Raw genomic sequence first — 21,434 nt, 5'->3', positions numbered from 1 at the left:
GAATGTCCCTCTCCTCCTGAAGAGTCCTCCTGGGATGATTGTGCCTGAGGCGGGCTCTGTCCCTGCAGCTGAGCTGGGGCTGCAGACCGGGCAGCGGCCCCTGGAGGTGAGGCTGGGGATTGCGGCTTCGTACTGGCTTTGGCTCCCTGCTGGCTCACATTCTCACCCCAGCCATTCTGAAAGTCACGCTTGTTTGTGTAGGGTGTGCCTGAGTGTGTGAAGGTGTGTGGAGACTTGGGCGAGTGTGTCTGGTGTGGGTGTGTGACTGGAGTGTGTCTATGTCTGTGTAGAGTGCGTACACGGGTGTGCGTGTGTGTGAATGGAATGCGGGCTCCCGCAGACCGTTGCCCGTGTGTAAGCCCCTTGTACACTGGTGCGTGCGCACACTCCAGAGCACGTGTGGCAGTGGAAAGGCACATGTTTCTGTGGGTACCTGGAGGAGCTTGAGGGCTCTGACAGGTAGGAGCTCATCTGTGCCTGAGGACACCAGTGAGCATGGGAGTAGCATGAGGACACGTGTATGTGTGTGTGTGTGTGCGTGTGGCTGTGAGCCCGTGCACGGGGCTGCCTACAGTGTGCACCTGTGTGTCCAAGATGGGCTGGCTGCCTGTGAGGTAGGTTTGTGGGTACACGTTATCACTGCAGTTTGGGGATAGGAGATCCCCAGAAGGGTGACTGTTTGGATCTGCAGCGCCATAGACACATGTGAGCATCAAGGAGGGCGAGGGGGAAGCTGTCTTTGGGTGCCTGTGGAGCAACTCCTCCTAGGCCAGGGGTGGGGCTGGGCTGAAAGGGGAAGTAGTGATTTATAAGCTTTTAAAGAAATGCCTCCACCCCCAGTTGGGCCCCAGTCATAGTGAGTCCCATGCATCACTCAGGCCTGACATCACCCAGGCACCTGAAACCACAGGAGTGAGAAGAGACTGCCTCCCCGACCTGCCCACCCGCCGCAGGCTGAGGCCTGGGAGAGCAAGCACATTTCCTGCTCTGAAGCACCTACTGGGTGCAGGGGCCCACTGCCCAGCTGATGCCCCAGTCCCAACCAGAGATCCCTCCCCAGGCACTGAGGCAGCATGCTGACAGGGAGTGGGATACCTGTGGGACACCTTGGTGGACCTGGGGTCCAGGAACCCCTTTCCCAGCCAAGCCAGGCTCCTCCAGGAAAGCTGGGTGGGCCTCCTACAGGCTGTCCTCAGGGACTGAGTGGCCATGAAGCAGGGGGCAGGAAGCCCTCAATAAATACTGGCTGGAGGAACGAATGAACAAACGGTGGTTCCCAGGGGTGATGCTGGCTGGCTCCAGGGAGTCTCCCAAGGGTAAGTGGGTGGCTGGCTAAGTGCATGATCTTTTCTGAATGTCACTTTCCTCCTTTCTAGGAATGACCCCACAGAGTCATTATACCAATGAAATGCGGCAGTGTGCCTGGTGCCTGGCCCCTGACAGCTGCTCTTAGCCCCTTCCACAGCTACCCCTGGACCAGCTATGAGTCAGGTATCGTGGGGCAGCAGTAATCCTCAGGTTCCCATTCTGGAAGCATGAGTCAAGCCCACGTCCTGGAGGAGGGAGGTCACACTGGGGTCAGTTGGTGGACCCAGGCAGGAGCAGGCGCGTGTCTAGCTGCTACCTTATCACAAGGCGATGCCCGTTGCCAGTAACTGGATCTCAGGAGCTGGGAAGGCAGGCCCCTGGGGCTGAATTGAGTACCCCCAGGTCTGTGGGCTGAAGGTGTTGTTGATATGGGCTTTGTGATATGTAGGTGCTTTTCAGATAGAACAGGCTGAAAAGGACCCAGCCAAGCCCTAGAAGGCTTTGCTTTCATAGCTGCTGCTGCTGGGGGTGCGGCCTCTGGCCCTGGGGCTGGGCCCGGCCTGGGGGTGGCCTCATCTCTATCAGAGCTCCTGAATCCAGCTTGTGACGTCCAGAGCCCTGTCTTGGTTCCCCGAGAGCCTCTCTTCTTCATCTAGATATCAGTGATCTCCAATGAAGACCCAGATGAACTTTCTCTAGGCTTTGGTGAACATCTGAGATGTGGAAATTCCTACTTTGAACTCTCTCTCCTATACCCGTGACTCTGGGCAGGAGGTCTGCCCTTCCCTGTCTCTGCAAAATGTGACTGTTCAGCACAACGGACAGTGCCCATGTGTTGGGTGAGCTTAGGTGGAGATGAGCATCTCTTGCAACATTCAATATTTTAGCTACACTATGCAGATCCCCCGTGCCTGGCTTCTTATCGCTAGGAGCCACTGCTTCTTTGAAGCTGGGAACTGACTGGTTTCTAAGGGCATCTAACTATGGCTTACCCATCTCTCAGTAACTCAACACACTCCAGACATTCACATACAACACATGATTTGGGATGAGATGCCTCAGAGAGCCTTTGCAGGTGGAAAAATGGAGGGAAGTTGTGTGGTGATGGGACTTATCTCTGCCACCTAGACATGCAATAAAAAGTCCATTAAATCACACACACACACACACACACACACACATACAGAGAGAGAGAAACAAAGCATTCACTGAGCACTGGCTGTGGCCCAGCCCTTATTAGGGACTGGGGAAGAGTGGATAAAACAGTGCTACTTGAGGCTGACTTTGCAGAGCTCTTGCCTATAGCAGCTCATAGTCACACAGAGGAGATACGCATGGACAAACATTTATTTCTTTTCCATTCTTGAAATTTGCAGAACTATCTCAGGGAAAACACTAAACCTATTAAAATATGCAAAAAATGAAGCAGCAACTTTGCTGGGTGGCAAAAAAACCAAACCTCACAATCCCTCAGTGACTGGTGGCTGGGACACCTGCTTCAAAGGCAGCCCTCTCCTGGTTCCCCTGTCTACTGCACCAGCAGGGTCCTGCCCACTGCTGCTGGGGACACAACACTGGGGAATGGCATAGAGGTCCAAGGACAACAAAGTTTGGTGACTTTTTATGGATTAAATATATATTTATTGGGACTTCCCTGGTGGCGCAGTGGTTAAGAATCCGCCTGCCAATGCAGGGGACACAGGTTCAAGCCCTGGTCTGGGACGATCCCACATGCCGCAGAGCAACGAAGCCCGTGCGCCACAACTACTGAGCCTGTGCTCTAGAGCCTGCAAGCCACAACTACTGAGCCCACGTGCTAACACTACTGAAGTCCACGCGCCTAGAGCCCGTGCTCCGCAACAAGAGAAGCCACCGCATTGAGAAGCCCGCGCACCGCAATGAAGAGTAACTCCCGCTTGCCGCAACTAGAGAAAGCCCGCGCGCAGCAATGAAGACCCAACGCAGCCAAAAAAAAAAAAAAAAAAAAAAAAAAATATATATATATATATATATATATATTTATTGTATCAACAATGTGACAATACCAGAAATCCAAGGCTGTCCTCTCTTCCCTCTCCTTCTCCCTCCCTGCTTCTTTCCCCCAGCCTCCTCCTTCTCTGAGCCTTTGGGGTCTGATGGGAGGGGGCTCGGTCTAGTGGGGTGTGGAAAGAATCCTGGTTTGCTTCTCCTCCTACCCCAAGTCCCAGACGCCGTAAGTTTCTGAGCTCTTCCTAAGTGTTCCATGCAGAGTTTCCTTGCATAAGCCATGGCCAAAGCTGCCATCCCAGCCCTCCAAGCCTCTGGTCTGATCCCTTGAGCTGTTTGCCCAGCCCATGCCTGGCAGTCTGTCCGCAACTGTCAAAACAAACAGGTTTGGCTGACCGAACTGGCTGCAGCCTTTGTTTTTATCTTTGAGATAAAGAGTCAGAGCTTTTGGCCACAGCTGAAATAAACTTCTTGAACTTTATTTTCTTCTGACTCATTTCTAACTTATGGAAAAGTGGCAAGAACAGTACGAAGAACCTTTTTTTCTGAACCATTTGAGAGCAAATTGCTGACCTGATGCTCCTTTACCACCCAAATACTTTAATGTGTATTTCCTACAAAGGCATTCTCTCTCTCTCACTCAACCACATTAGAGCCATCAAAACCAGGAGATTAGTATTGATACACTACTGCCACCTAATCCGCAGACCCCAGTCTGAGGGGGTCTCAGATTTTACCAGTTGTCTCAGTAATATCCTCTGTAGCGAAAGCATCCAGTTCCGAATCTTGTTACTGCATTTGGTCTCATGTCTTCTTAGTCTCCTTTAATCTGGAACAGTTCCTCAGTCTTGATTTTCATGAACTTGACACTTTTGAGGATGATAATAAGCCAGTTATTTTGTAGAATAATCCACAATTTGGGTTTGTCTGATGTTTCCTCATGAGTATGCATTTTGGCCAGGAGTACCACAGAAGGGATGCTGTGTTCCTCCTCCTGTATCCTATCAGGCAGCGCACAATTTCAATTTGTCCCATTACCGGTGATGTTAACTTTTATAATAGTCTGCCGGTTTTCTCCATTGTAAAGTGCTTTTTTCCTTTTTGTAATTAAAATGCACTTTGTGGGGCTTCCCTGGTGGCACGGTGGTTAAGAATCCGCCTGCCAATGCAGGGGACACGGGTTCGAGCCCTGGTCCGGGAAGATCCCACATGCCACGGAGCAATGAAGCCTGTGTGCCACAACTACTGAGCCCATGTGCCACAACTACTGAAACCCACACACCTAGAGCCCGTGCTCCACAACAAGAGAAGCCACCGCAATAAGCCCGCGCACTGCAACGAAGAGTAGCCCCCTGGCTCACCACAACTAGAGAAAGCTAGTGCGCAGCAACGAAGACCCAATGCAGCCAAAAATAAATAATAAATAAAATAAATAAAATTAGAAAAAAAAAAACCACTTTGTGGAAAGACACTTTGGGACCATGTAAATATCCTGATTCTCACCAAACTTCCTCCACGAAAATTGCTGATGTTTCTCGGTTTAATTATTACTATGATGGTTGACAAATCCAGGATTACTTCTACATTTATTAGTTGGCATCTTCTGTAGGGGAAAAAAAAACACTTTCTTTACTCCATATTTATTTATGTATATTAGTATAGACTCAGGGATCCCTATTTTATTTATTATTTATCTTGAGGCTCAGATTATCTCAGCTTTGGCCAGTGGGAACCCCTTCAAGCTGGCTTCTGTGTCCTTTTGACATAGTCCCTCCATTCTTTAAGCACTTCCCAACTTTCTGGAACAAGATAATCCTGACTCATCTTGTGATTTATCTGTCCCAGCCCTAGAATTTGTCATTTCTGCGAGGCAAATTAGTTTCTTTTAGTGGAGGATGGTATCTAGAAACCAAGATCCGGGCAGTAGGTATGCTCACAGCTTTTGAAATGTTGTCAGTGATTTTCTGACTCTTAAGCCAGGAACAGAATGTTACCTTCAAGCTTTAACCTTCTGGACTAGTGACTGCAAAACCTGTTCAGGTGGTGGACAACATGGACATAATGAGACTTCTAATGGAAATATATGATGTATTTAGCGAGTAAACAATAGTTTACTGAATCTAAGACATCAGTGAAGGGAGATAGGGAATATATATATATATATATATATATATACACACACACACATATGTATATGTATATACACATACACAACTTAAATCTATGTATTTTAATTTATCTGTCTAATTTGAAGGCCATGAGTCTACACTTATACCTTCAATATCAATCCCAACATCACATGGTTCATTCTAGGTTTCTCCCATCCATCATCTCCTCTTGTAGCCACTGCCCCCAGCACAGATGCCCTCTTCTGTGTAGAGACAAGCACCCGTCACTTCCTAGCCCTACAGCTCTCTGGCATGGATGCCTGCTTTCCTTGGCCCCATCTTATAGCATTGGGACTGAATTATACAGGCAGGCAGACGACATTTTAGAGTTTTTACTGACCAATGAATCGTTACTTTTCCTGATCTTTGGGAGGTTTTTCTCAAAACTTGTCCTTCAAAATGATTCTTGTTTTGCCATTTTAAATGTTCCAAACTGCATGATTAATATTTGGAAAACAGAAAAAGAGGAAAGTCATCCATAATTTTACCACTCAGATACAACCACTATTTAGTATTTTAGTGTATTTCCTTTCAGTTTCTCCCCTCTGCACGCCTGTTTTCTTTTAAATATAATTACAGCTGTAATGTTGCTACATCTTTCCATCTGCATGTTTACCTAAGGCAATAATAAAAACACTCACTGCTTACGAAATACCTAGTATGTACCAGGCTCTGTGTAGGTTGTTTTCTCTTTCTCATTTAATCCTTAATGTATCTTGCAAAGTAGGTGTTTTCCTGATATCAGAGATAAACTGAGGCTCAGGGAGACTGTTAAAAGTTACACTTCTAGTAAGTGGTTGAGCTAGGACTGGAAACCAGGTAGCTCTGACTCCAAAGTCTGTTTTGCTACCAGCCTCCCTGAAGATAAGTATTTTTTCCATAGTACAACACTAGTTCCATAACTCTGATTTTAAATGAGGTCATATTATACTAATGAGAGACTGTTTCATACTCAACTACTCCCCTACTGTAGGATATGTGGGCTGCTTACTCTCTCTCCCCCCACCCCCAGCCCCCCTGCTCTTCCCCCTCCTCTTCCCCTCCCCCTCCCCTCTTTCTTCATCCTCCTCCTCCTCTTCTCCTTCTCCTTCTTCTTCTTCTCCTTCTTCCTCTCTCTCTACACACACACACACACACACACACACACACACACACTGCCTTAATGAACATCTTCATGGATATGTTTTTTCACTAATTGTTTTCTAAAGGGTTGACCTAATTTGAATGCCACACTGAAATCACATTGGCATATTATCATTTAAAAAAGAGAGCCTATACTTTAATAGGCAAATTACTTGATTTAACTAGCATATATTTGAATACAAGTTTGTTTTTATTCAAGGAGCATTTAAGGTGTACCTGCTGTTTACCAGGAGTGATGGCAGGAATGGAAACTGCAAAGATACTTTTATTGCACAACTCGGTGAGAAAGCCAACAACAAGGCATTTCCATTAATTCAACCCATGACTAAGCCAATTGTTTTCGGGGCTGTGCTGGTGATGCTCTCCCTGAAAGACTGAGGGGTGATATGGGGCAAATGCCCAAACGATGCGCTGGTTTAGTCAGCTCAGGAAAATGTGATGGCGGGTAGATGGGATTCCCAGTTGACGGGTGTAATAGTTGTTATTGTGCCTTAGCTGCAATGTGGAGTTGCGACTTGGCTTTTCCAGCTGGCTCTGTTAGGATCTGCCAGTAGGGGGTGCCAGAGGGAGACTGCAGGGTGTTTGCTTTCTGTGGGCTTCCGGTCCGCATGCAATGCCCCAGCAATGTGTCTTCACACTGGCAGCAGCCCTGCCTTCCTGTAGCAGCAGCCCTGCCTTCCTGTAGCAGCAGCTGAATCCAGTTGGCAGTTTTCCCAACACTTGAAGAATCAATCAGTTTCATCCTGCCCCCTACTAGAGGTATCAGTGCCAGCCAAGCAGCGCCTCTGCCCCAGAGTTCTGCGTTTCAGGGGCCCCTCCTCTAAGGTTCTGAGTTTTAACACTTCTAACCTCTTCCCTTTGTTCCCTCAGCCCTAGTTACAGTATCTACTTCTGTCAGTGCCAGCTCCCTGATATCTTAGGGTTCTCTTTCAGTTACGCAGTTAACAGTTCTGTACTTAGTTAACAATTCTTTACATTGAATTCTTTCTGTTTAAATAACTAGTGTGACCATTTTCTCCCTATTGGAACCTGACTGACAAAGGGCAGGTCTTAAGTTCCTGAGATGCAGAGGCCTTTGCAGTGCCTACTGCTTTCTTTTTAGTTCTGTGTACACAGAGGTATGAGGAAGGGATAGCTCTCTGGCCAATGGGCCTGTGGGAGCTGTAATGTTGGCTGAAAGAAAGTAGCCCCTTCCAGAACATTCTGGCTCTTTCTTGACAGGTTTCAAATAAGAAGTGTCTAGCTAGGCTGAGGAATTGCTGACCAGAGAAATTCCAGCTAGAATGTTTGGCTGCTGTATGTTCCAAGAAGTTAAGGGCATCTCCTGGAGATGGGAACCTATTTTAAATAGTGTGTCTTCATAAATTCACACAAATATTTTGTCTGTTTGATGCATTAAATGGCCAAAGAACAACTTTCATTGGAACTCTATTAAACCAACATCAGTGAGCACCCACTGAGGGTCAGATGCTGGGTTAGACAGTGGGGAAATTTGACAGAGCGTCACCTGTCCTTACTCCGGCAGGTCCCACTGTCTACTTGGGGGAGTCACCTGCGGAAAGAAATAAATATGGCAGATTGAACACACATATTTACTCTCCGAAACTCACAAAAACTGCAGTGAAGTTTGTTTGGATACAAATACAGTTGGTTGTTTTGAAAATGAGAATTCATTTCAACATGATTGATATATTATGGAACGATTTGAGCCTAATGTGAATCTCACATTTGCTTTTGCACAATTTTGTGTGTAAGGCACATGGGTGAATGTGGATAACTGAGCCACGTAGAAATACACAAAATGCACACAACTCGAACAACTACCACCTGCCTCAGTTCACAACCCACACCCATCCACATTAGCTGTTACAACTTTCCATCAAATTTCAGGTAACCCTCCTCCTGCTAATAACATACAACTCACAATAACTTCACAGTAACTCACAAGCTGTAGCCCTTCCGGTGCCCATGTCCACAAGCAAATGTCAAGTCTTTTTCCAGGTAAAATGCTTTATTTATTGTAGTTGTTATGTATTTCTTAGCCATTTAATATGTGTAAAACTGTGCTACTGTTTTCATTAGGCTCCTATCTTTTTTAACGGGTCACTGATGACATTTTTGAGTATTGTGCCCCTAACCCCTTTTCCCCTCCATAAGCTCTGTGGTTTTTGTTGCATGATTTTGCACAGTATGGTGATAAAAAAAAACTTTTGTTTAAATTGAGGTATAGTTGATGTACACATAGTACGTGATTTTTAGGAATGTATATATCATGTTATAGCAGAACTGTTGTGTGTAAGACAAAGAAAACAGCAAGGGTTAAGGCAGAACACTTCTGGAAGCTAGAAAGTAGAACAAGTTGTAACTAACTGTGAGCTAATAGAAAAATAAATATATTGATCTCTGCCCCACAACCTCCCATTCCTGGCACAGAGCTCCTAAAACCCTCATAATTCCCTAAGTGATAAGAGCTTTAGGAGCATCTTTTGTTCTAATATTTGGTCTTTGACCCTGTCTCTGACACAGGGCTGCTAAAACCCTTGTAAATTCCTAAGTGATAAGAGCCTTAGGAGCATCTTTTGTTCTAATATTTGGTCTTTGACCCTGTCTGACACAGGGCTGCTAAAACCCTTGTAAATTCCTAAGTGATAAGAGCCTTAGGAGCATCTTTTGTTCTAATATTTGGTCTTTGACCCTGTCTCTGACACAGGGCTGCTAAAACCCTTGTAAATTCCTAAGTGTAAGAGAACTAGGAGCATCTTTTGTTCTTTTCAGGAGGCTCTGGGTGAGCTCCTGGAGGGCAAGCCATGATTAGAAGCTTGGAATTTTTATCTCCACCCCCCCCCCCACCCCGCATCTTCCAGAGAGGGGAGGGGGGTTGGAAATGGAGTTAATAATTGATCACACCTATGTGAGGAAGCCTCCATAAAATCCCAAGAGAAAGGGGTTTGGAGAGCTTCTAAATTGCTAAAAACATCCATGGATGGGGCTGGGGGAGTGATGCAACCCAACTCCATGGGGACAGAAGCTCCTGCTCTGGGGACCCTCCCACACCTCGCCCCATGTATTTCTTCATCTGGCTGTCCACTGCATCCTTTATCATATCCTTTCATAAACTGGTTAACATAAATGTTTCCCTGAGTTCTGTGAGTCACTCTAGCAAATTAATGGACCCTGAGGAAGGGGTCGTGGGAACCTCAGATTTATAGCAAATCAATCAGAAGCACACCTGACAACCTGGACTTGTGATTGGTGGCTGAAGGGAGGGGGCAATTTTGTGGGATTGAGCCCTTAATCTTGGGACCTGACCCTATCTCTAGGTGGATAAGTGCCAGAATGGAGTAAACTGTAGGACATCTGGATGGTGTTGCAGAATTGCTTGGTGTGGGGAAAACTTCCCATACATTTGGCCACCAGAAGTGTCAGAAGTGAAGTGTTCTGTGTGAGTAGTAAAGGAGACACATGGGAGGAGAACTCTAGGTTTTTAAATACACTATCTTAGACCCAAGAAAGTTGACTCCTAAGCCAGCTGGGAGAAAGAAGGGATCTACAGAGAGAGAGCTTCAGAAATCTGCATGGATTCTCCTGGGTCCATGGTTGAGTAACCAGTCTTGTATGCATAGAGTGATACTCCATGAGGTTAGGCAAAGAATGACTGGGGAGTTGTAAGCGGAACAATTTTCAGAGCTCATTCAAGTTAGAACCAATCAGAGAGGAGAGTCCTTCATAAACACCCGGGGCACTCAGCAGAGACCCCAGAAGGATCATGCACTAGTGGAAAGCCCAAGGTAGGCCAGAGTAAAGACTACTCTAAACTTACCCTAACAGAGCTTAACGCTGGGGGACTTAAGCTACCTAATTCCAAGACTTAATATAAAGCTACAGTAATTAAGACAGTATGATATTGGCAAAAGGATAGACACATAGACCAATGGAATGGAATAGAATCTAAAAATAGATCCACACATATATGGTCAACTGATATTTGACAAAGACAAAAAGGCAATTCCATGAAGAAAGAATAGTCTTTTCAACAAAGGGTCCTGGAAGAACTGGGTATCCATTAAAAAAAAAAAAAAAAAAGAACTTGATGCATTACACAAGAATGAACTATAAATGGATCATAGACATTAACATAAAAGGTAAAACTATATAACTTCCAAAAGAAAACATAAGAGAAAATCTTTACAGTCTTGGGGTAGAGAGAGAGTTCTTTGCTAAGACACAAAAAGCATGAAGCATAAAAGAAAACATTTGATAAACTGGACTTCATCAAAATAAAACCTTTTGCTTTTCAAAAGACATCATTAAGAAAACGAAAAGTCAAGTCAGCCTGGTAGAAAATATTCATAATTTATATATTGACAATGGACTTGAATGTAGAATACAGAAAGAACACTTACAACTTGGTAAGAAGACAAATAGCCCAGTTTAAAAATGGGTAAAATATTTGATCATACACATCACAGAATAAGATGCATGAATGGCTGGTAACCACATGAAAATATGCTTAATGTTATAAATTATTAGGGAAATCAAATTAAAACCACAATGAGATCCACCAAACCCCCATTAGAATTATTGATAATATCAAGTATTAGTGAGTATGTGGAGCAACTAGAATGTTCATGTGTTGCTGGTAGAAAAGTAAAATTGCATAACCACTTTGGAAAATCACATTGCAGTTTCTTATAAAGTTAAACATATATTTACTTATGACCCAGCAACTCCACTTCTAGGTATTTATTTACTCAAGAGAAATGAAAATGTATGTCCATAAAAAATGCATGTACAAGAGCTTTCATATCAGGTATTCAATGTAGCCCCAAATTGGAAAGAACTCAAATGTCCATAAAAGGTATGGATTGTGCTATATTCATGTGATGGAATGCTACTCAGTGACAAAAAGAAATGAAGGCTTACCCATGCAACAGCATGGATGAATCTCAAAAAACTTATGTTTAGCAAAAAAGCTAGACACTAAAGAGTACTTACTGTATAATTCTATTTATATGAAATTCTAGAAGAGACATCTATAGTGACAGAAAAGAGATGAGTGTTTGCTTGGGGCCTAGGGTTGTGGGCATTGATTATAAAGAGGCACAAGGAAATCCTTTGCGGGTAATGGGTATGTTCTATATCTTTATTTTGGTGGTGGCTACACGAGTGTATACCTTTATCAAAACAGATCCAACTGTACACTTAAAATGGATGCATTTTATTGTATGCAAATTGTACTTCAATAAAATTGATTTTAAAAATCTAGAAGATTGGTTGAAATCTATTTATGAGCCATTGGACCTTGGAATCTCCTCCCCTCCTCAGAACAGCCAGATACTGTTCCTCCCCACCTCCACAGAGGACTTCAATTTTATTCTCTGGAGATGGTTAAACAGAGGGTCTTTATAACAAGGCACAGTGGGGCATAGACACCTTACTGAAAAGATGGTGAATGAAGTAAAATTTACAAGCAAGTGCTGAGACCCCCAGCCCTCTTCTCTCATTTGGTTTCCAGAATGCTAGAAGTCAGACTTACAGATTCCAGGAGGGGGTTTGGAAGATTTTTCTGACCAGTTGCAAAGGAAAGACCCAAAACACTGTTACTGGAATCTCTCCACGTGAATAGCTTAGCTAGCTCACTCTACAGAAAGCCTGGCATTGACATGCTTCATGCATACTCATGGAACTGTTAGTGCTGCCTCTGGAAATGTGAGTAATCAGTCATGGACCGACAGTTATCTGAGAAGAGCCTCCAACATAAAAACTGAAGCTCAGAAAACAAACAGGAAAAAAAATCTGGAGGAAGCAGAGACTAAGTAGGGAGATAAAAATATTAAAAATAAAAATCTCCCTTTTATTAATATTTTCAAAGAAAAAGAGAAGATAGTTTATTCTTGAAACAAGAACAGGATACAATAAAAAATGCATAGTTAGAAAAAAAAATCAGCCCTTGGAAATATAAAAACTATGATAGCAGAAATGAAAACTTGAGTAAATTATTTTGAAAAGAATATGAAGGAAGTCTAGAAAGTAGAGAAAAAGGGTAAAGATATGGGAAATAGGACATCAAAGATAAGAAAGTTAGGGAACCAGTTCAAAGAAGTCCAGCATTTAAGTAAGAAGAGTCCCAGAAAGAGAGAGCAAGGAAAATATAAGGGGGGGGGGGGGAAAGAAAGAATCCCAGAAAAACTTCCAGAACTGAAAGACATAAGTTTGCAGGTTGAAATGGACCACTAAATCGCCAACAGATAACAAATCATTTTACTGGAAACAGAGAAGACTCTACAAACTTACAGAGAGGAGAAAAAAGTTTCATATACAGAATCTAGAAGCAGAATGACTTCAAACTTGTCAGCAGTAATATTAGCAGCTAGAAGACAATGATAACCTTAAAAATTTTGAGGGAAAACATTTTCCAACTCAGAATTCTACAGCTGTACAAACTATGAATTAGTTTTGAGTATAAAGAATATTCAGACATGCATTTTATCAACACATTTACCTCACCTTTCTCAGAAAGCTACTGGAGTATAGGCTCCATCAAAACTAAGGGGTAAACTAAGAAAGAGGAAGAGATAGAATGCAGGAAACAGGGATTCAAGTGCAAGAGAGAAAATAAGGGGTCCATCCATCCTTCGATCTATCTATATCTGGGGCATACTGGGAAAATGGTGGCTGAAGTGGGGAAGGGAGACTTTCTTTTTCCCATTGTCCTGCTGGGATACTCAACCAATAGGATAAAAAGCTAACCAGCTAATGAGTGGTTGGGGGAAGTTTGGTTTCTTGCTGGATCCCAGAGGAGATACATCAGAAGCTTTGAGTTCTTTGAGTTCTTAGAACCCTAGACCCTGGTGAAATTTCAGAACTTTAAAAAAAACAAACAAAAAAAGAGTGAAAATCCTAAAAACCCCCAGACATAAAACAATCAACAACAAAAACAGGTTATCTGAAAAGGAAAGAGAATTATACTGGCACTGAAGTTATCATCTGCAACTTGGAAAGCCCCAGGACCATGGAAAAGACTCACAGCTACCAGGGGGAAGGAATCTTGGCCAAAATATTGTTAAAGTATTAGGGTAGAAGGCAGACATTTTCAGATCTGCAAGATCCATGAACCATTCCTCAGGAACCTATTCAAGAAGGTAGTTAAGACAAATGAAAATTAAATTTGAATGAAAACAGAGACATCTCAAGATAAGAGAAGACCAAAAGCATATCAAGCAGTGGAGAGCAATAAATCTAGTAAAATCTATAGCAAGTAAATGGATGATGATAAATTGACTTTTAGCTATGTTATAAATTAGAAAAGATCTTTGAAATAGAAGACAAGGGGGAAAATCCGTAGCAGAAAGTTGAAATTAAAATGACAGATTATTTCAACCAAGCCCAGGATATGGGATGGAGAGACTGACGGTGTTGAGAGGAAAGAGGGGATGAGGATGAGGAAATAAAAAACAAAATAGGTGGAGGGTGTCACATGACTCTACACTTTTGGTATGTTGATGGGGAAGTACTGGTTCAAATATAACTTGAAATCTGAAAGTAATTATTAGTAAACTTGAGATAGATAGAAAAACTGCCAAACACCAGGGAGGAGAAACATGAATTTAAAAAAGAAAAAAACCAGAAGGACACCCACTAACATAGTGACCTGCAGGGACAGGTAAGGGGAGTGCGATTTAAAGAAGTGAAGGGAGAACTTTCATTTTCCCCTCTATGTTCCTCTTGAATTTTTGAATTCTTTTAAACAAGTAGGACACATTGATTAATTGCCTTTATAATTAAAGACAATGACGTAAGGAACTCTGAAAAGTTAACAGCGGTCAAAGATGCAAGGTGATACCATCTGCAATGTCGTTGGAGAACTGCTCTGCCCTGACTCTCCCTTTCTTTCCCAGCATGGTTGTTCATTTTCTACAAGTGATTAACGACTGTTGCTTGAGGAGAGGGCTAGAGAATGGTATGTAGATAACTCCTGAGGCCCCAAGGTGAAAAATGAAGAACATATGCTATAAATGAAGATGGCTATCTGTGTACTTAACGCATTCTCATTTGTTGCAGAAGGGAGACGCTCTGGCAGCCCTCTGGGAGGTTCAGTGCTCTCATCGTTAGAAAACTGGAGTCTGTGATGGGACTTAGGTGACCCCAGGTTGGAAGCCACTAGAGAGATGGCTTGGTGAGATCTCTGGCCTAGGTCTTCTTAACCTAGAAGTTAGGGCACCTGGATTTTTGTTGCGTCTCTGCCATTTTTATGAGTCATCTGTCTTTGTGCGAGTCCTTTAATCTCTCTGAGGCTCATTTCTCACCCCGGAAAGACAGTGCTGCTACAGAGTCAGCATTCTTTAAATGTTTGTTGAATAGATCAGTGATCAAAGGAATGAATGAAGTGGCTTGTCTAAGGCCCGTGGGAGCCGTGCCTGAAGCCCACAGGCATCTATGCAGCCCGATGCTCTAGTGGCTTAACACGCAGTGAAGGTGGTCTCTCCCTCCTCATGCCCCGCACTCACCGGCCTCAGCACTCTGCACACTTCCTGGAGGATCCGCTCCTGGTTCTTCACGGAGCACAGGACCAGTGTGCAGACCACCACATCCATGGAGTCGTCGGCCACCTGGTGCAGGTCCTCCCCGGCAGCCACCAGGAAGCGCTCAAACTGCAGGTGTCGGTTCTCAGCAGTGCTCTTGATCAAGAACTTCTCAAAGTTGGGGTTGGGATCAATACACGTCACCCGGCATCCAGGCGGGTAGAACTTGAAGTTGGGCCCTGTGCCGCAGCCCAGCTCCAGCAGGGAGAGCTTCCCGGAGGGGCCCGCGAACTCCTGTAGATTGCTGAAGAGCTCCTGCTTCTCGCTCGCCATCTGTTCGTTGTATATCACAGTGAACCTTGCCAAGAAGTAGGGGAGCGATTTTTTGCATATCCGGTTCCACAAGCCCAGAAAGTCCAGCAGGTACATGGGAAATGCCAGGATGCAGACGGAAAGAAAGAGAGGGTGGGTGAGGATTGCCAGGGGCAGCGTGCAGGAAAGAGAGCCATGGGGACGGGGGATGGAGGAATGGGAGCAGGGTGGGGGGTGGCGCCACCACCTCGGGTAATGGAACACCCTGTAAACCCCCCAGTAGCACCGAGTCGTCAAATGAAGGCCACATCATGGGGAGTGGTGTCTCAAGTCCCAACCTCCTTGGACTTCTACCAGAAAAGAGACGGTAGGAATCGCCACGGGCAGGTGCTCCAAGGCCAGCAACAACTCCCGCTTACTGAGTCCTTAAGTACATTTTCTACATTATCTTCTTCAATACTTAAAAGGACTCATGAGACAGACACTCTTAATCCCCCATTTTACAGAAGGAGAAACTGAGTCTCACAGAAGGTAGCTGCAAGGTCGTGTAGCTGGGAAGCGCAGCCGAGTCAGAGTCGTCACCTTTCACCTGGAGCTGCCTGGTTTCCTTGGAGACTGCTGATCTCCTTTAGGGAGAGTCACTGTCACGCAGACTGAGATCAGAGAAAGTGCGTGCATAGGATGATTGGGTAGAGCATTTGGTGAGAACAGCCCCACAGAATGTTCTGGAAGCAGAAATAGCCATTCTCTTAGAGTCTGTAGAAATGTCTCTGAACTAGCCTCCTCTGCCCACACCTTGGAATATCTAGATCTTTGTCCACCCTTAGCTGATTCCTGCTATAGACGTAGGCATTTGTCCTCTACACCAGGGCTGGATACCCCGCAGCCCACACTTAAATCCATCTTCCACCCCCACTCCCCTCGCTCCCTTAATTAGCTCCGCCCCCCTCTCATACTTAACATCTCTCTTTGTGGCCCTTCTCCTTCTCCTCTGCCAATCTGCCTGCTCAAGTCTCTTATCCTACAATAATCCTTTCCTTGAGTTTTCTTTCCTTTCAAGCTAATTTCCCGTCTCGCTTCCTCTTCCTGCCAGGCTCCATTAGAAATTGTGTTCGGCACTCATGGTTTCCACGTCCTCACCTCATTCAGACCTCAGCCCGCTTACATTTGGCTTCTATCCCTACAGTGCCAATGAACGTGCATGCAGACAAACGGAAGGCAGTCAGAGGGAGGGGAGGGACAGGGGAGAAAGAAAGGGTGACTGTATTAGGGAGTGGTGGCCACGGAATGGAAGCCCGTATCTGAGGAGGTGCGGGACGCTGGCATCCAGGGCGCAGGTGGAGAGACAGTCTGTCCTCAGAGCCCGGAGGCAGAGAGAAAAGATGGGTGCGGAGGTAAGTTCAGGAGGGGGAAAGAAGGTAAGAGAGTTTTTAACCAGAGGGCTTTGATTTTCTCAGCGAAGAAGAAGGCTATGATCTATTGCTGAGAATGAGGGTGTAGGGTACAGGGTGGGCGATAGGAGGAGAGTAAAGAAACTTTGCAGCAGCAACCAGGGGGGCTGGGAGAAATTGCTGACCAAAGGCAGACAGAAGCCCTTAGTAGCAAAGAGGATGCAGCTGAGCCTGGGGACTGTGAGTCGGTGGTGACGCCGGATCTTGAGGATATCGTTTTCTTCACGAGGCATTGCAGTTTAGAGCAGAGAAGGTCAGCGTTTAGGCTAAACAGGGCTGTGGGTTTATCCAGGTGGAGGAGACTGAAGGGTAGGGGCCAGAGAAGGAGGGGTACAGGAGTCCAAGCTGGAAAGAAAGTGTGAAGGAGGGTAGTGGGGGGTTAGAAAATGGAATGATTGGGTTCAGGACTGGAGATGCTGCTGTGGCTGATGAACCCATCTGCTGCAAGTGAGAGAGTTATGAATGGTACCGTGGTGTGAGATCAGAGTTTGAAACTTCAGAGACGAACCAGTTTAGGGTCTAGAGAGGGGACAAGGGCAGAGACAAGAGAAAAAGGATGAACGTGAAAGTCACCGGAACTGAGGAGTAGGGAATGATCAGGCTAAGATGCTGAGTGGTTCACGTGCCTGGAGATGAGGGTGTCAGGGTGAAGAGGAGCACTCAGGACCAGGTGCCAGAGTCCCTGGTGAGTGTGAGGGAGTGGCCAGGGGATCAGAAGGTGACAGTGGGGCCCGCAGGGACCAGCCACAGGGGGGTGGGGGTGGGCGTGGTATAGCATGAGCCTCCTGGGATTTTAAAAAAATTACAGTGATTTGTACAATCAATATATAAAGGTAGAATTTCAATCAGTATATAAAGGCTTTTCTTCTTTTCAACAGATAGCATTCCTCTGAATGTATGTAGCCCAATGCATTGAATCACATCCCACTGATGGACATTTATGTTGTTTCCTGTTTTTCGCTAGTATAAAATAATGGAGGTAGAGACCACATGTATGTGTGCACTTTTGGTGAGAACATCTGTAGGATAAGTTCCTGGCAGTGAATGTACTTGATCAAGGACAAGTGTATTCATTTCATTTGTTTTGTTTATTGAGGTAAAGGCAAATGTCTTTAATTTTGATAGCTATTGCCAACTTGCCCTCTAAAGAAGATGCATCAACAGATGACCCCGCGCACAAAGGACAGAACTTTCTGTTACCCACACACTTTCCAACACTGTTAGCAAACTAGTCTTTGATAATCTGACAGGTGCAAATGGCTTTTTATTGCTATTCTTGTGGCATTTCTTTAATTTGAATGAAGTTGAGCATTTTTTTTTATTTACTATTTGATTTTGTTTCTTTCTTTTCTTTTTTAATAAGTTACCTAGTAGTTCAAACTGCCAAGGTTCAAATCCTGGCTTTTCTACATATTAGCTGTGTGACCACGGGCCATTTACTTAAATTCGTTGTGTTTCAATTTCTTCTTAAAATGAGATAATAACGTACACTACGCGAAGTGCTTAGAACAGGGCCAGGCACACGCTAAGTAAGTACTCTATAAGCATTGGCTGATAATAGCCATGTCTGTTGCCCACTTTTCTGCTGCGTTGTCTTTTCCTTATGGATTTGTCTCTTCTGGAAAGCCTGCTGGCTGTCATATATGTGTTTTGTCATTTGACTTTATTTTTAAGATATTACATTCTATGCGAAAATATTACATGGCTTTTGTTATGATTGCAATCACTGGAATTCCAAGACAATGAAAACACATTATGCCTTAAAGATTTTTTTCTTTAGGAATTTGAGGGGGTGTTTTGAGGGGATGGACAATGAGTAATGGAGCCAGAAAGAATGTCTCCCCCACCTCTCCAGAGAGGACCAGCCAGTTCCAGCTTTGAGGGCTGCAGGACGGCGGTGTCTGGACAGGTTTAGTGACACCAAGCAGCGCTGCGGAACTTAGGCTGCTTGTTTGTTCACAGCTGGGTCCAGGGGTGCAGGGGAGGCCAGGCGGGCAGTGGGAGGACAAGTGATGTGCATGGCGGGTGTATCTGTGTGTGTGTGTGTGTGTCTGTGTGACAGAACGCTACAGAGATGGAAGCGAGCCTCTGGATTACGGAAGAACAACTGTGAAAAGGTTTTGGAAATTAATTCATCTCAAGATTATGCCCGGAAGGAGTAACAGGAGTAGTAACAGGAGTAGTTAGGAGTAACAGGGTCTCTGTGAGGCCAGCAGAGGCATGGGCTGGTGGGAGACTGGGTTTAGATGAACCAATGGACAGGGCAGTCTTGTGGGGCAGGAATTTGATCCTCGGCCTCTCGGTGTTGACACTCCTCGTGAAGCCCTCCAGAGGGTGTTTCTGTGGGCAGCCTGGCACCCAGCGGGCTCATGGCATTGGCCTAGGAATGGAGAGACAGGAAGAGACTGGTGAGGGCTGGAGCCACCAGGAACGCTTGGGGGAGGGGATGGGGAGGCGATGGGCGGATCCTGGGTGGGTCTGGAATGGGGAAATGTGGCCAGAGGCGAGGCTGCATCCTGGGCCTGAAAAGCCCACAGACCTTTTCTCCTTTGTAGTGTCCTCCCAGCTCCCTCTCCCCATGAACCTGAGGATTTCGTCTCTGGTGAAGAAGCTGTGGCCCAGGGTGGGGCAGCGACTTATTCAGGGTCACCAGCATTGCCCTGCCAGAGTTCCCAGGCCAGGCTCTAGGGAAGCAATGGGGGTGGCGGAGAAGGGAAGGATTCCTGGCATGGGCAGGGCGTAGCCTCCAGAGGGCAGATCCAGGTGGTGGGGGGGGCAGCTGTGGAACTTGGGTGGGTTTAGGGGGTGGAGGGCGAGGGGCTGGGGTAGGAGGTAGTGGGGAAAAGAGGATGAGCGCTGAAGGGTAAGGACTTTGGAGTGTATGAGTGTGTGTGTGTGTGTGTGTGTGTGTGTGTGTGAGATGTGGTATATATGTGTGTATGTGCATGTGTTCATGTGAGTGATGTGGTGTGTGTGTGTATGAATGTGTGGGAGTGTTTATGTATGCATGTATGTATGTGAGTGTGTATGTGTGTGATGTGGTGTGTGTGTGTGTCTCTCTCTCTCCCTCTCTCACACACACACACACACACACGCTGCAGCAGACACACTGAAGGTCTCCTTGGGCATCCCTCAGCCTCTGGCCTGAGCTGTCCCAACACCAATATGGAGGAGAGGGAGGGGAAGGGGCCTGGGTCTCCACTGTGATCACTGAGAAGGGGCTCCTGTGCGTTAGTCCTCCTTGTCTAACTGAAATGGAAACCAGGAAGGGCATTCTATCCCCAGCCTCCTCCACCCAGGATGCCCCCAAGGGCTTGGTCTGAAGTGACAACCTGGCCAGCTCATTGGGCGGGACTAGAGGTGGACTAAAGGCGACAACGTCCTGTCGGCTGTCTTTTCCAAAGGCTCCTTAGGCTGCCCCTCTAGCAGAGCTAACAGCACATTTATCCCCATCTTGGGCTGGGTTCGAAACTGCTGGGAATTTTTTGGTGGTGGTGGCTTCAGGTGGGGGAGATGATGAGAGCTGGGGACGTTTAAACAGGAAAGTGGCAGGGGTGGGGAATGGAGAGGAGTGTCTGAGGGCAAATACAAGCACGTTGCACAGACATTCATACAAAGGCGTGCAAGTGTGTATTCACAGACACACCTATCCCCCTGCCCCCCCCGAACATAGACGCCCACTTGTATAAGTACATTCGCAGACATGCAGACACATATGTAAACACACATGCCTAGGGTGTGCACGCAGCCAAGCCCAGGGCAGGTGCATACACACAAAAGTGTACAGACATTCACACAAAGTGTCTCAAATACACACAGGTGTCCCCTTCCTCTCCAGGGACAAATAAACTAAGTGTACAGGAATGTGATCTGGGGCGGGGGGAAGTGCAGGCCCGGGGTAACCATCACCGGAGATGTCTACTGGAGCGGGGAGGAGAGGGGCAAGAGTGGGGTCATGCCCCACTTGGCCTGGTCTCTGTATGCAAATGAGGCGTGGGGACACGTGGCCAGGGAAACCAGTTCACCCAGGCCCACCTTGAGGTCAGCTTACTCAAGAGCCGAGCTCTCTCAAGGAGGAACTGGACTTGGGACGGAGGCTGTCGGGGAATGCCTTTCTGGCTCTCAGTAGCTTGGGGAGGGGATTGGGGGCTGACTCCTGGGCTAGAACATTTTGTCCACCCCTTCCTCCAATCTTTTACCGCTTGATCTTTCTGCTCTTGTCTCAGGAATCTGGATATTCTTCACTCCTTCCCCAAGCCTCCTCCAGGGAGCCTTCCCTGACTGAGCCCGTTGCAGATCGACTGGGACCGCTGTCTTCCACCGCTCTCTGCGTCCGCCTGCATCAAGGGGTCTGAGCCTCTGCGGTCCTCCTCGCCACTCTGGACGGTTCAGGCTTGGACCGAAAGCCTGGGCCTCGGAGGGGTGGACGGCGCGATGGCGGAAGCGCGGCCCCGGGAGGAGCTGGCGGGCAGAGAAAGGTGGCCGGCGGCCAGCCCCGCCCCTACCTGTGTAAGCCTATCCGCCCGCGCCTAGAGGATAAAAGC

At 46.2% G+C, this 21,434-nt stretch overlaps 1 protein-coding gene across 1 annotated transcript; it reads right to left on the bottom strand.

The window, feature by feature from the left end:
• Nucleotides 1–2,836: 2,836 nt before the first annotated feature.
• On the bottom strand, nucleotides 2,837–17,123 carry LOC133101683 (N6-adenosine-methyltransferase TMT1A-like). Its single transcript, XM_061206657.1, has 5 exons — nucleotides 17,016–17,123; nucleotides 16,022–16,065; nucleotides 15,109–15,704; nucleotides 7,825–7,926; nucleotides 2,837–2,868 (listed from the first exon to the last, which is right to left on the bottom strand). Exons 1-5 carry the CDS (start codon nucleotides 17,121–17,123, stop codon nucleotides 2,837–2,839), a joined length of 882 nt encoding a protein of 293 aa, XP_061062640.1.
• Nucleotides 17,124–21,434: the final 4,311 nt, after the last annotated feature.

Source organism: Eubalaena glacialis, chromosome 11 (assembly GCF_028564815.1).
Source record: "Eubalaena glacialis isolate mEubGla1 chromosome 11, mEubGla1.1.hap2.+ XY, whole genome shotgun sequence".
In the NCBI taxonomy this organism is placed as follows: Eukaryota; Metazoa; Chordata; class Mammalia; order Artiodactyla; family Balaenidae; genus Eubalaena; species Eubalaena glacialis.
This window is presented reverse-complemented; position numbering and strand designations above follow the sequence as displayed.

Bases quoted from the DNA above. Each gene is read 5' to 3' on its own strand.
- LOC133101683 (XM_061206657.1), bottom strand. From the start codon at position 17,123: ATGCCTCGTGAAGAAAACGATATCCTCAAGATCCGGCGTCACCACCGA. The intron at 16,066-17,015 runs GTCAGCAATTTC...CTCTCCCTAAAG, and splicing joins AGGGCTTCTGTCTGCCTTTG to GAGATCAGCAGTCTCCAAGG. The intron at 7,927-15,108 runs GTGCGGGGCATG...CATCTCCAGGAG, and splicing joins CAGAGTGCTGAGGCCGGTGA to ATGCCCTTAACTTCTTGGAA.